Genomic DNA, 13,301 nt, shown 5'->3' with positions numbered 1-13,301 from the left:
GCCACGCAGTTGACTTTAAAACTTAGATATAAATATTCCCAGTCTAAGATCTTTCAAATTAATCCTAGTGGATTATAAGCCTATTGAACAAAAAAAGCAATTAGTATTGTTGAATAATGGCTTTAGGATATTTACCAGTTTTGCAGAAATACAAAGGAGAGTCCTCTATTGTACTATTGCTATGTAACCTAGAAAATCTGTTTTTTTAGGATTTTTTTAAATGATCTAGAAAATTGCTGCATTTTGACAGTTTTCAAATAACGTTTTGTCTCTACAACAGAAAAAACATCTGAATATGAGTGTCCAGGCTTTCTGTCAGAAAACAGAACAACCTAAACCACCTTATTTTAGAAAGAGTTTCAAAAATGGCTTACATAACATTGTAGCTACTACATGATAGATAATGAAGATGGAGAAAAATCATTGATTTTACCTTACCTGAAATCTTCAAAGCTGATTTCAAGAACGTAAATCAACAAATTGTTGGGTTGAAATAAAATATAAGTGATTTTAAAGGGGCATTTTATGACCATATTGGCCAAATGTGAGTTGGGAAGCAAAAATACATGCCAGTTTTAACCTTGCATGGCTGTTGTATCAAATATTGTGATAACATATTTAAAAGAATTAAGTTATTAAAAAACTCAAGGCATTGTGGAAATAAGTGTAAATTATTTTGAGAAAAGTTATTTGAAATGTGATTTGCATCCAGCTTTTATCATTAATAGGAAAAAATCTAAATTGTAAACCATTGTAACTATATTTTAATATGTAAACATTTACATAACTATTTTAAAAGGTTTATAGAGCTAAAAGTTCAAAATTCATTTTCGTTGTTCAAATTTAAGTTTTTTATTCTATTTTAAAAGCATTTGCTGGAAATTTTAAAATGCTTACTAGATACTTGAGAATTTTTGCTTTGACATATGTGTTGTACCTTCTTGTGATGTAAAGGAATGATAAAACACAAAGGAGCATGAGAAATTGTGAATGCTGGTAGTGGAGTCAGAGAGGTTTGGTTGGAATTGTGGCTCTGCAGCTAGTAGCTATGTGACCTCAGGAAAGTAAGGGAATTTTTCTGAGGCTTTTTACTTTTGAGTATAGTGAGAAATACATATCTGTTTTCTTTAATGAAGACTTAAAAGATATACATATTATTTCATTTTAAAGTTGTTATGTTCATTATTATTCTTACTAAATAATGTACTAATTAGAAGAATGTAAAAATATTTTAGGAAAAGTCAAAAGGTTGATGGAAATTAATTTTACTTTCTGATAGTTTGCAGCTGTTGCAACTTTACCATTTGATGTAGTAAAAACACAAAAGCAGACACAACTTTGGACATATGAAAGTCATAAAAGTAAGTTTAATAAATTTAAAGCATTTTTTTGTTTTTCCTTCCAGATATTGTAGGAATATCTAAAATAAAGAAAACAAGATTTTTTTCTTCTGCATTATTCTTTGTGTATTTTTCTGAAAGTAATATACTGTTAGAATGGAATACTCAGAAAATCTCTAAACAAAAACAAAAAATTTAAGAAAATGTAAAGTCGAATGTTTCTTGAATGCCATCAGTTAAGTCTCATACCTGCGATAAAGAAGAAATAATCTTTGTCATTTAAAAGCTAAGTTGTTTTATGATGTCTTTTCCTAGTTTGTTTTCAGATCTATTTCAAATTATTATTTTTATTGTCCTCATAAGTCTTTGAAATAAACCAATAAGATAAATCTAGACAAATCAGGATAAAGGATAGGAAATTACTGGGAAACCTCTTTTCTTTTTTCTTTTTTTTTTGATAGTATATATATATATCTCTCTCTCTGTATATGAAAGCATTATCAGATGCCTTTTCATTATTACATGATCCCATGGTTTTGTTAACATGGTAATATGACATTTAAAGATTTTTACTGTGTGCCTTTGCATTTACCAACTTTGATTAACCCAACTTAATCATAAAAACCATCTATTTTTATTTCTTCATAACCTGTAATTTCTTCTAGAACAAAAGTGTACTCCTATTTGCTTCTACTAGGATCCCTCTGTCATTTATTCCCTTTAGAAAGTGTAGCAAACCCATGGGAAATTATCTATTACAAAATTATGTAAGTCTTGTGATAAGACTATTACAATGTAAATAAAAATTCTTCTACCCATGATTATAATAGTTAGCATAAAAGCTAAAATAGGTATAATGTTGAAAGAAGCTGGTTACAGACCTCTACAAATGAATCTGATGGATATTGGTGACATCCTTGTCTTTGACCTGTCAAATACCTACTCTCCTCTTACATTAGAAGCTAATGAAAACCTGGGAGGTAATCAGAGTTTTATTATATTAGGGTTCTCCCACTTCCCTGTTTTAGGCATGAGCCTTCTAGAAACCCAAGCCCTATCTGTCCTCCTTTGACAGTTCAAAATTACTTTGTTTCATTCTTCTTTTCTTATCAGAATTTCTATTTCCCCTCTTAAGTATAATATTTAATATAGTAGGATTTCACCAGTTTCTCTTTGGTGTAATTTAGCATAAATGGCTAATGACTGGGGCATTGAGGTAGTGGTGGTCATGGTGGTTGATAAGGGAAAAGATGGGAATCTGTACAGGTAGATTCTAATGCACACTAAAGTTTGGGAGCCACTTATGTTGGTAACTAATCATTGGAGTCACCTGAGGTGCTTATTCAATATACCTAAAGCTGGACATCACCCTCAATAGACTCTCATTTAATGACTCTGAGGTGGAACTCTAGCTTGTATATTTTGAAAATGATCCCTAAGTGATTGTGATATATATCTTCATTGAGACTGGCACCAGGGAGCCATCTTTCTTTATTAGATTTAACTCTTACCTATCACCGGTTTTTTCTAATTAATGTTTCCTCATTTAAACCTGAAAGGAAAAATCTTAAGAGTTGGGTTTTAATTTTCCATGATTATCATCGTAAATTTTAATCTGTTAGTGTACTTCAGCTATGAACCAATTACTTAAAGGTTTACTAAGATAATATTTCAGTTGAAATTACACTTGCAATTTGAGTGATAATCAGCCCATACTTACTATTTGGATTTACATTATTTATCCCCAAGAAGTAACTCAGCTCCATTTAGAAGTGACTTCCTTCATTCCACAGCGCAACTATACCAAATCCTTTCTCTCTAAGCAAAAAAGAAAATATGAAGTGTTGCATCTATCATACTATAGAATGATAGTTCCATGCAAGTATATGATCTGTCAGCCTACTTTGACCACTTCTTCCATTCTTCATTCATTAGTCAATTACTGAGTGCCTATACTGTGTCAGGCACCATGCTGGTATATACAGATAAATGAGACAATTACCCAAATCCTCAAAGAGCTCATAATCTACTGGAACAGAGGCTGCATTCAGAAGCACATTAGCATGGAGTAAGTGCCATATCCTATAACAGAGATAACTTTTACCTAATTTATGAGTATGTCGTATATTATTAATTTTTAAAAATTTAATCTCTGGTTTTAGCTTTTTAAACCTGGCCCAAATGTACTTATTTCCAGAAGTTAAACTTCTTTTTCTCTGAACACATTTAATATTTTTAAAACACTATTCTTAACTGGACAATGGAACTATAGAAAAAAAAAAACTACTCAAGCAATATTTAATTTTTAAACATTTTAAAATTAAAATGTTTAATAGATTTAATAAATAGTACATTGGTTTTAATATTTAAGGCAATATTTTTCTGTATTTCAATATTTATTATATTTCTATTTTAAAATAGAAATGAATCATTATGAAATGCTTATACTTGCCAAATAAACTTATTTAAAATGTTCAATTTTGGTAATACTAAGGAACAGCAGTGAGAGAACATTTTATATAAATTAAACTGTTGGGGAGGATGTAGCTCACTGGGAACTTTATGCCATGATGGTAACAGTATTTGGAACAGCTACTTTGGAAAACAATCTGGCAGTAGCAAGGAGTCCATTCTGAGTTATCAGTTCCACTCCTAGATATGTGCCCTAGAGAAACTTTTACACATGTACAACGATATCCAAGGCAAGATTTTTAAAAACAGCAAAAAGTTAGAAATCACCTAAATGTCCCTTTACAGGAAAATGGATAAATCATTATAAGCCATATAATGCAATACCATGCAGCAATTAAAATGAATAAAATATAGCTGCACTTACCAACCTAGATAATTCTGAAAGCACATTGCAGAAGTCAGTGTGCAGTGTGATACCATTTATATAAAGTTTAAAAGGAGGATAAAGAAAAGTATACATTGTTCTGTACATTCCAGATGTATACAAAGAAGAGTATACATCTGGATATGTTTAGATGTAAACATTTAAACAAATGCATGAGAAAGATGAAAAAAGAAGGACAAGAGTGATTACCTTTGAGAATGAGGAAAAATACAATTGGGGAGGAATATATAGGGGGCTTCAACTGGATCTGAAAGAGTTATTACGATATAGTAAATTTGGATGTTCAGTAAATGAGCATTTATTTTCTCTATGCTTGAAATATTTAATAATAAAAGTGTTTCTTTACAGTGCAAGAATTTGCTTATTACCTGTAGGAGTAGCTCTTTAATGTTTAAATGTTAGGCAGGAGACACTTCTAAGGTTCCACTAGAGCTTGGCTTACCTTCAGTTGATATTCTTTTTGTCCTTCTCTTAATTTCACCTTCCTGTTAAAATAGAAACTAGTTTGGGGCATGAGTTCTACAAGATTAGAAACACCTGCTGCTTAATCACCATTCTTTGACTAGTTTTTAAAATTTAAATGAAATAATTTAAACATGAAGTGAAAATTGCCAACTTAGAAAGTTCTTGTCATTGACTTTCTTGAGAAAGTTAAATTTCATTCATATTTTGTAATCAGTGTTGGGCTGCTGTAGTTATTATGTTTATGCTTATACTATTGCTGGTATAGCTTCTTAAATAAATCATAAGGCTTCATTTATCTTAGTCCTCATTTATTCATAGTCAGAGATTCTGATATTTTATATAAATGAAATTTGGAGATAATCACACTCCATTAAATGGCAAAATTCTAGAAAGTCATTTTTGAAAGATATCGTTTTATCTTAACTTTTATCTTCCAGGCTTGCTTAGTGGTACATACTTTAATCTTGTTTAATGATTCAGGGTTGTCTTCCATGTAAACATTGACTTTTGTAGAGTAGCAGCTCTCAAAAGCTAGAGAGGGCAGTATAGGATTGTTTGCCCATCATCCAGCTGGTCTCAAAACAAGACATTGAAATCTTCATCCTGTTAGCTGTCATGTTGTTTACATGGTAGTGTATCTGGTTCTTACAATTTTTTTTTTTTTTAATCTTATTGCATCTAGTAGTCTGTGGGCCAAGGTAGCTGTTTAGAAAAGTGCATAAAATGAAAATAAACAAATTTAGTTTACAAACAAGCTTTATGTTTATACTTCAGTGACATCTACTTTTGCTAAGTTTTAAAAAACATAGTTTTTTATTCATTTTCTTCCAGATATTTGAGTGGTTGCAAATAAGTGAGATGTTATTGTTAGCTAAAATAAACCCTTCGAAGGAGAGAGCACTGGTCTAATTTATTTCAAGACTAGCATACCCATTCAGAAAGGTAGTAATAACTCAAGACACTGCTAGGGAGAATAAGCTGTTTTCCTCAGAACTCTTTTTAGAAGAAAAGAAGTTTTAAAACTATTTATAATAAAACGTGAATGAAAAATGGTTGTGAGGACTTTTCTTTGGCATTGGATACCCCATGAAGGTTTCTATACACATTTTAAGAGATGGGGGTCTCACTTAAGAGTTCAAGACCAGGCTGGTCTTGAACTCTTAAGCTCAAGAGATCAATCTTCCCACCTCAGCCTCCGAAGTAGCTGTCTATACATCTTTTAAAAATTTCATTATGAAAAGTTTTTAAGACCTAGAAAAAAGTTTAAAAAATACTACCATCAAGTTTAAGAAACAAGCATTATCAAGTCAGGAGAAACCCTCAGTACATTCCTCCTTAATTGCATCCCGTCCTATACATCTTTAAATATACAGCCTTTTTCTGTTTTTTATTTTTAATGAATCTATTAAAACTTAAAGTAGCTTTTTAGGTAAACAAACCTCTTATGGTAATGAAATTATATATCCCCAAGGGCCATGAACACTACTTTGTGTTATCTGTATTAGGAATTATTAAATTGTTATTTATAATAGCATTATTTCTTTATTTTAACATTTAGTTTCTATGCCTTTGCATATGTCAACCTGGGTTATAATGAAGAACATTGTTGCTAAAAATGGATTTTCCGGATTATTTTCAGGTAAAAATACTTGGCTTTACCGAATCATTGAATAGAATGATTACTTTTAAACCTATCACCTTCTAAAATTAACTTATAGAAGGAAGTTATAGGTAACATACTATGTTTATTTTCTCCTAAATATCTGTATTATAAATTAAAATAAACATTAAATAACAGATTTACTATCAGTAAGATAAAAATTTCTCTGTAATGTAATATGGATTGAAGTGAGGTTGTTGGAGGTGCAGTCTTTTCTACCAATTTATGGATTTTAACATATTCATTTAATTTGAACATTATCAGAATAAAGCCAAAAAATTATAGTTTTAAAAATAAGGTAAGAAAAAAATATTTGTTTTGATTATTCCTATTCTTTTTTCAGGCCTAATTCCTCGCTTAATTAAAATTGCTCCTGCTTGTGCCATTATGATCAGTACTTATGAATTTGGAAAGGCTTTCTTCCAGAAACAAAATGTTCGAAGGCAGCAGTACTAGTGATGCTGTTTCAACTTGAAACAACAACTATAACCAAAGAAGATGGAGACTCTTAGGCAAGAATGTTTTTCACCATTATTCTCTTACAATGATTTTAAGTCTTTCTTTCCTATAATTTAAATAAATGATTTCAGCTCTACCTCTAAACCATAATTTTAAAGTAAATTTTATCCTATTTTTGGTGATACAGAAAAAAATATTCTAGAAATCACCACCATTGAGCATTCTTGTAAAAATAAGACAAATTACTCCTTAGCATCAAAAGCAATCTCTGCGAGTTTAATATTATATGTTTCAGTGTAACATCATCTTATTGGGAGTGTGTCGGATACACAACAACTTTTTGAATTGTGTGCTGAATGATGTACGTAGTCTAGAAAAGAGCCCAAGTCTTGTGCACATTTAAATCATGTACATAGGTATTTCTGTATTTCAGTAAAGTAGGTAAGGCAGTCGTTAAATAGCATTGTTGACATTGACTAAATATTGCCTGTTTCCTTTAATTCAAATGCATTAGGTTCCCGCCTCCCTGTCCTGTTGCTGTTTTAAGGCTTCACATGTATTAAGATTTCTTTGATCAAAATTGTGGCTGTTCTCCTTATGAACCATAATATAATCATTTGTGTGATGTACATTGTGCCATTTTTGATGACTAAATGTCTATATTTCTGCTGTTCCTGTAAGAAAGGGAGTTTTTTACTGATAGTAGCAAATGTTCACTTCAGCCAAACTTGGGTGTTCAGTGGTAAATTCCATAGTATTTAGACTGGTAAAAATAGTTTGCACACAGGAATAGCCTCTGATTTTTAGCCATCTTGTAATCCAAGTATCATTGTTCACGGAATTCTCTAGGTCATTTTTATTGTCTTGTTCTAACAAGACATTATTGCTACAATAATAGTTACAAAATATTTCTAAAATATCCTTTGATTTTTACACTAAGTATGGTAGAGTAAGAGGCTAAACAAGAAGCTGTTTCCTTGAAGACATTGCTTTCAGTCACCGTACATGTCTAAATACTTTAGCTTATCATTCATTGTATGTAGGAATGAGATAAGAAAGGATATGATGGCAGGAAAAGAAATGCTATTCATTTTTTATACTTTAGTTTTATATTCTTAGGATCTATATCCTTTAAAAAGAAAACAGCACTTTATTGCAGTCTTTATTTTAGGAAAATGTGAAGCATTTTTTTTCCTCTCCTAAAATGAATAGATGACAAGTCTTTAGTGCTGGTAGAGGAACTAATTGATTTTGTACTATAGTAGGAAAGTATAACACCAGAAATAAAGTATATAGGGTTTGCATGTAATCTTCTGTTTATTTTATCCTATGTTGATTTACCTTAAATTTGCAACATATCTACATAAATATTCATGACTTTCTTATATTTCATTAAAATGTTTATGCCTTCTTAAAATCATCACTGTGCTTCTAAATATTTTTATATAAAATCATTGTATAATGCTGTACTGTGATATATATATGAAAGTTTATCTTGAACAGTGCTCTCCAAAAATATTAAATTTAAATTTATCTTAGTTTTGCTATGCTTAAGGCTAATTCATAGAAAAAAAGCAGAAAAACTTAATACTGTTCCCAAAAGGCAGTTACATATTTCAGTTTAATATCACCTATAAGTATGAGAGGTTTCCATGTCTCCTACCCCTCACTGCACTTAGGAAAATTCTTACTTATGAATAAAGTAATATAAGTAAATCTAAATGCCTAGTAGTTTTTCTAACACATACTACATGCAATGTATCTGGATGAAAAGAAGGCTGAATTGAAGCTTTCTTTATACTTAAGAGGTAAAGAAACATTAATACTTTTAGAATTCTGAACCAAAAAGGGTTCAGAATTTTGCCATAATAACTTAATTTGTATTAAAATAGTACCTAGAAAAATTCAGTCCATGGAATAGCTAAAATTTTAAAATTTTAATTTGCTTCCAGATTTCTGTCTGATAAAATAATTGAACCATAATTGGCACGATGAATATTCCCAGGTTTTACGTCAGTATTCAAATTTAACTCTCAGCCATATGGGCTTTCTAGACTTTTCAATACGTATGTTGCAGGAATTGCAATATTTGTAAACATGCCCCACAACAGTGTTCTTGGTGATGTTTCTCAAACAGCTTTTATTCTATTAACGTTACATTTTCTAACATAAACATTTAGTTGATTAAATGTAAAATTTTAAGAAGGAACATCTTTAATTTTAAATATTAGATGATTGCAACCTTTAATGTAGTACATGTTTGACTTTTTTAAAAAGGCAATTTTTTTTCTTCTTTTTCTAGGAAAACTATTCACGATGGTTATTTAACTGCATGTGTTTTTAAAAATTTTCCCTCTTGGAACAACATCTACTGGGGTGTGTCAAAGGGTGGAGAGTGGGAGGTGGGAGAGGGACAGGAAAAATAACTAATGGGTACTAGGCTTAATACCTGGGTGATGAAATAATCTGTACAATAAACCCCCACGACACACAACTTTACCTATATACAAACCTGCACATGTACCCCTGAACTTAAAATTAAAAACAAATTCTTCCCTCTTTTTGTCTTGGGCACAAGTGTTTGGGGTGTGGACAAGTTTATTGTATCCCTTTTGAATTTTCTTCTAAGATGAACTTTTTAAATAAAAGATTACTGCTTTTATATTATTTTAATCTGTCAGCATTTATTGGGACATTTTTTGTAGTAGGCAGTATAAAAAAAGCACTGGAGACAAGACATTTCAGATATTGTTACTGGCCACAGGAGGTTTCAGAGCTATGACTGATTGCTAGAAGCATGCAAAGGGAGTCATGGGAAATATGGGGAGTTGTTCACTCAGCCTGGGGGCAGAGAAGGGGAGTGGTCAGGAAACCTAAGAGTTGGACTGACAGGCAATCCTATTAGTAAATACGCAGGGAAGTGGGAGTCTCAGTAAGGCAGTGGAATTTAGTCCATATGGCTTGAACAAAATGTATACATGGAAATGTGGTAAGAGATCAGACTGGAAATGTAGTCAAAGGCCTTGTGTGCTAAAGGAGGAACAAGAAGGCCATGGGAAGCCTAGGAAAAACTTTCCGGCACAGTTGTAACAGTTAGACTTGGGTTTTGGAAAGATAACTAGCAGTATGGAAAATTGGGCTTATGATAAGGTGATCTGTGTTAGAAATCTAAAAGTTTTGGTTTGTATTAAAATACACTTTTTAAATGTACCATAATGAAAAAGAGGTAATTTTATCTTCCCTTTCCTGTCATCAGTTAAAATGACAAATGCTAAAACCAAATCGAAGCTGCTTTGCTTTCAGAAGAGCAGAATGAACCACAGTCTTGTGACGCTTAAGCGGTAATCCAATATGTTTAGCAAAATCTGGACATTTCATCTAATGATAGGAACTTTAACAAATCAGTTTTCTAAGTTGTAAATTTGGGACACATTTATAACCACTTAAAAACTGTATGTAAATCTAATGATTTAACAACTAACTTATGATTTACTTTTTCTGCCAATCATAATTAGTAGCTTGCATTTGGTATTTATCTCTTTAGAACTTTTATATATGATTTTATTTAATGCTTACATCATCCTGATGCCATCTCATAGGTGCCAAGAAGATAGTGATGATTCTTACAAAGAAAGCAAACATGACTATTTTATAATTAAATCAGTAACACTGCCAGAACCACTACTAAACTGTACTGATTCAATAGATGTGTATTCTAAAGCATATCATGTTACTTTTAAAAAATAGGATATTTAACTTGACGTGAGTTGGAATAAGGATTTCTCCGATTCCATTTTCATGTTAGTATTTTAGGTGTGAAACAATATATATTTACCACATTTGCTGAAACAAAAGTTTAGTGTGCAAGTTAAATCAGTTAACTTTTTGTCAAAATAAGACCACCAGTGCATAGTACAAAATGTTTAATATACATGCAACAAGTATAGTATGCATCAAGGCAACAGAATACACATGGAAATATTGGCATATAATTCAGCATTCTTTTGGAGGTAAGAGGGGTGGGTGAACAGTAAACACTACCAAACTAAAATTAAAGATTGAGACATACATGTTTCTTCATGCAAACAGTAACTACCTTTAGTGTGAAATGAACTGTGTAGAAACCTGATTTAATAACAGCAGATGAATTTTACACCAAGATCTCCAAGAAAGGAGGAAGAGTCCTGATCCTCAGATGTAATGTTTAAATCTGCATTTAGCAGCATGTTAAGATGCACAAATTATACATTAGACAGATCTGAAAAATTTTATGATTATGGAATCTTGAATTTCCTTCTACATTATAAAAATGTATGTAAAACCATTGTTTAATTACTAAAGGATAATAAATGTTAGTTGAGAGTGGACCATGAATGATAAAGCATTTAAACATTCTGATAGTTCATAGGAAAGCAGCAATAGTGCTCAAGTCCGGGCTAAAATTTTCAAATTTCTCCTTATCCATTTCCTCACTCCCTTCTCCCAAAGTTTCCATTGTCCTATTATACCTACCTTCCATCCCCCAAGCTGATGAAAACCTGCTTTGGATACTTCACTCACAATCAGGTATACAGAATTGAGAAACTGAGAACAAAAATGTGTCATTTCTCAAGAATATTTGCATTTCTACAAGTATTAAAGCCTTAAGCTAAAGGAATAAAGCTCTGAATATGTTCTGGCACATCTAAGATAACTTATTTTAAGGGCTTCCAGGCCTTTGTCCCCGAAGTGACACTGTTTGACTGTCTTACATATAAGACTTGCCTTGTTACTACTTACTATCTTAAATTCCAAATTATGAGACTAAGCTGTAAATTTTGCAGAAAACTACCACACTCCTACATTTCTAACACAAAGAATGAATGTGGTAACGTCGGTTCTTGACTCTTCTCAATAAACAAAAATACCATATGAAGTCCCCAATAAGTACTGTGGCCTCATCATGTAAACAATGTATAAAATTTCTTTGGCACAGCTAATCATGTTTTCCTCATATTACTTACTATAGAAAATACACGCCATACATTTTCAGTATGGCGGGATTTTTAGGAATTAATGTAGCTGTTTCAAAAATTCCAAAAGAAATGAAAGTACAGATTACAACTTTTTGTTTGTTTTAAAAAAAGAAAACTAATTTTACCTGTACATAAGTGTGGGGATTTTTTAACATTTAAATGTTTTAAAATGAGATTATTGTGTGATTAATGCTAGAGGCTATAAAACACATGACACACTTCATTGTTGCACAAACAGGAAAAAGAACCAGCACTGAATATCAGACATATATTAATCAAGTATGATAACTACCCTATTGATCCTTGTTTAAAAGCCTCTCAAATCCTTAACTGAACTTGAACTCTTTCCTGGCAAAACAATTTTTCAACGTTTGTTCTACATTTTGAAATATGTCTAGTATTTGAGGCATAATTGATCATATTTTTAAATTGATAATCTTTTAAGAAAATCTTGAAAAACAGTTTATTCATTTTACCTAAATGGCATAAAATGCTGTAAAATATTTTCCTTGTGGCACTAACAAATTAAGTCAGTAACTACCAAAACAGACACATTCCTATGGAAATTATAAAATGTTAAGTGGAATGTTGAGTTGATACCAAATGGTAAATATTGAAGAAAAACTGAATAAGCCACTGTGAGAATGCAGCTGAGAACCTTCCCCTGATATTAAAAACAAGGCATTTAAAGCATAGAACTTACGAAGAAATTAATGAAAAAATGAAATTAACTTTTTTTTTTTGAAAATCTGAAAGAATGAAAAAATACTTAGCTTAAGTCTCTGGAATAAACCTTTGAAGTCAGTCTCTGGCCACTAAGGTATATTTAAATATATAAAAATCAGCTGAACAATATGTACAATTTGCTATGAACTATTTGGTGGATCTTTGAAAGTTTTTTTGTTTTAAAGCCTATTCCTTTCTGAACTTTCTCAATGACAAATATAAGAATTTTAAAACTGAAAAATGGCAGGATCATTGTTTTTCACTCAAAATCTCTTATCTGGAGTGGATTCTCTCTAAGCAATAGACTTTCAGACATGTACCAGAACAATATAAAATTTCAAAGGTCTTCCCAGCAGTCAAACATATGTAAATTAAACATTTACAACATAAAAACTTTTGGCTTTTACATAAACATTTTCAGGATGGAGTTAGGCCTGGACTTGTCATTTCTGTTGTAGGACTTGCAAGGTAGTCATTAGATTTTAAGCTTGTTAGAGACTTGTAACTTGCCACTGACGTTAGAGATCCACAGAGGCCAAGTAATGAGGGAGTATCTTCTTTACCTGAAAATTACAATTAAATAGCAAATAATTAATTGCCCTTCAAGAATGATACAAATAAGATCCTAAAACCATTAGAAATTTCCATAGTTTACAAGATATTGCAAATATATGTAACTATTAAGTCAAAGATCTAGATCTCAGTATCTTCGCTTTTTTGGCGGTTTCAACATCACCCTTAAACATTATAAAAGATTATTTGTGCTGCTCATAAAAGTT

At 31.3% G+C, this 13,301-nt stretch overlaps 2 protein-coding genes across 23 annotated transcripts in view; one reads left to right on the top strand and one right to left on the bottom strand.

The window, feature by feature from the left end:
- The window catches only part of LOC105475445 (solute carrier family 25 member 40), a 55,589-nt gene extending 46,135 nt beyond the window's left edge, over positions 1 to 9,454 (top strand). For 3 of the 5 annotated variants that reach the window (XM_011730670.3, XM_071094779.1, XM_071094778.1), the window contains 3 exons: positions 1,280 to 1,361; positions 6,221 to 6,301; positions 6,666 to 6,917. In XM_011730670.3, coding sequence (XP_011728972.2) covers positions 1,280 to 1,361; positions 6,221 to 6,301; positions 6,666 to 6,778 — 276 coding nt within the window. In that variant the 3' untranslated portion in view covers positions 6,779 to 6,917. Of the gene's footprint in view, positions 1 to 1,279; positions 1,362 to 3,275; positions 3,409 to 6,220; positions 6,302 to 6,665; positions 6,918 to 9,083 lie in introns of those variants that run through there. The other 2 variants (XR_983353.3, XR_983354.2) reach the window with 2 other exon arrangements.
- Positions 4,640 to 13,301, bottom strand: part of LOC105475447 (RUN domain containing 3B) — a 192,874-nt gene continuing 184,212 nt past the window's right edge. For 9 of the 18 annotated variants that reach the window (XM_011730680.2, XM_011730677.2, XM_011730681.2 and 6 more), the window contains one exon: positions 10,690 to 13,085. In XM_011730680.2, the coding sequence (XP_011728982.2) occupies positions 12,940 to 13,085 (146 nt within the window). In that variant the 3' untranslated portion in view covers positions 10,690 to 12,939. Of the gene's footprint in view, positions 5,365 to 10,357; positions 10,404 to 10,689; positions 13,086 to 13,301 lie in introns of those variants that run through there. The other 9 variants (XR_011622109.1, XR_011622110.1, XR_011622106.1 and 6 more) reach the window with 9 other exon arrangements.

The sequence above is a fragment of the Macaca nemestrina genome, chromosome 4 (assembly GCF_043159975.1).
Source record: "Macaca nemestrina isolate mMacNem1 chromosome 4, mMacNem.hap1, whole genome shotgun sequence".
Lineage (NCBI taxonomy): Eukaryota > Metazoa > Chordata > Mammalia > Primates > Cercopithecidae > Macaca > Macaca nemestrina.
Note: the sequence above shows the minus strand (reverse complement) of the source record. Positions and strands in the feature narration are given on the sequence as shown.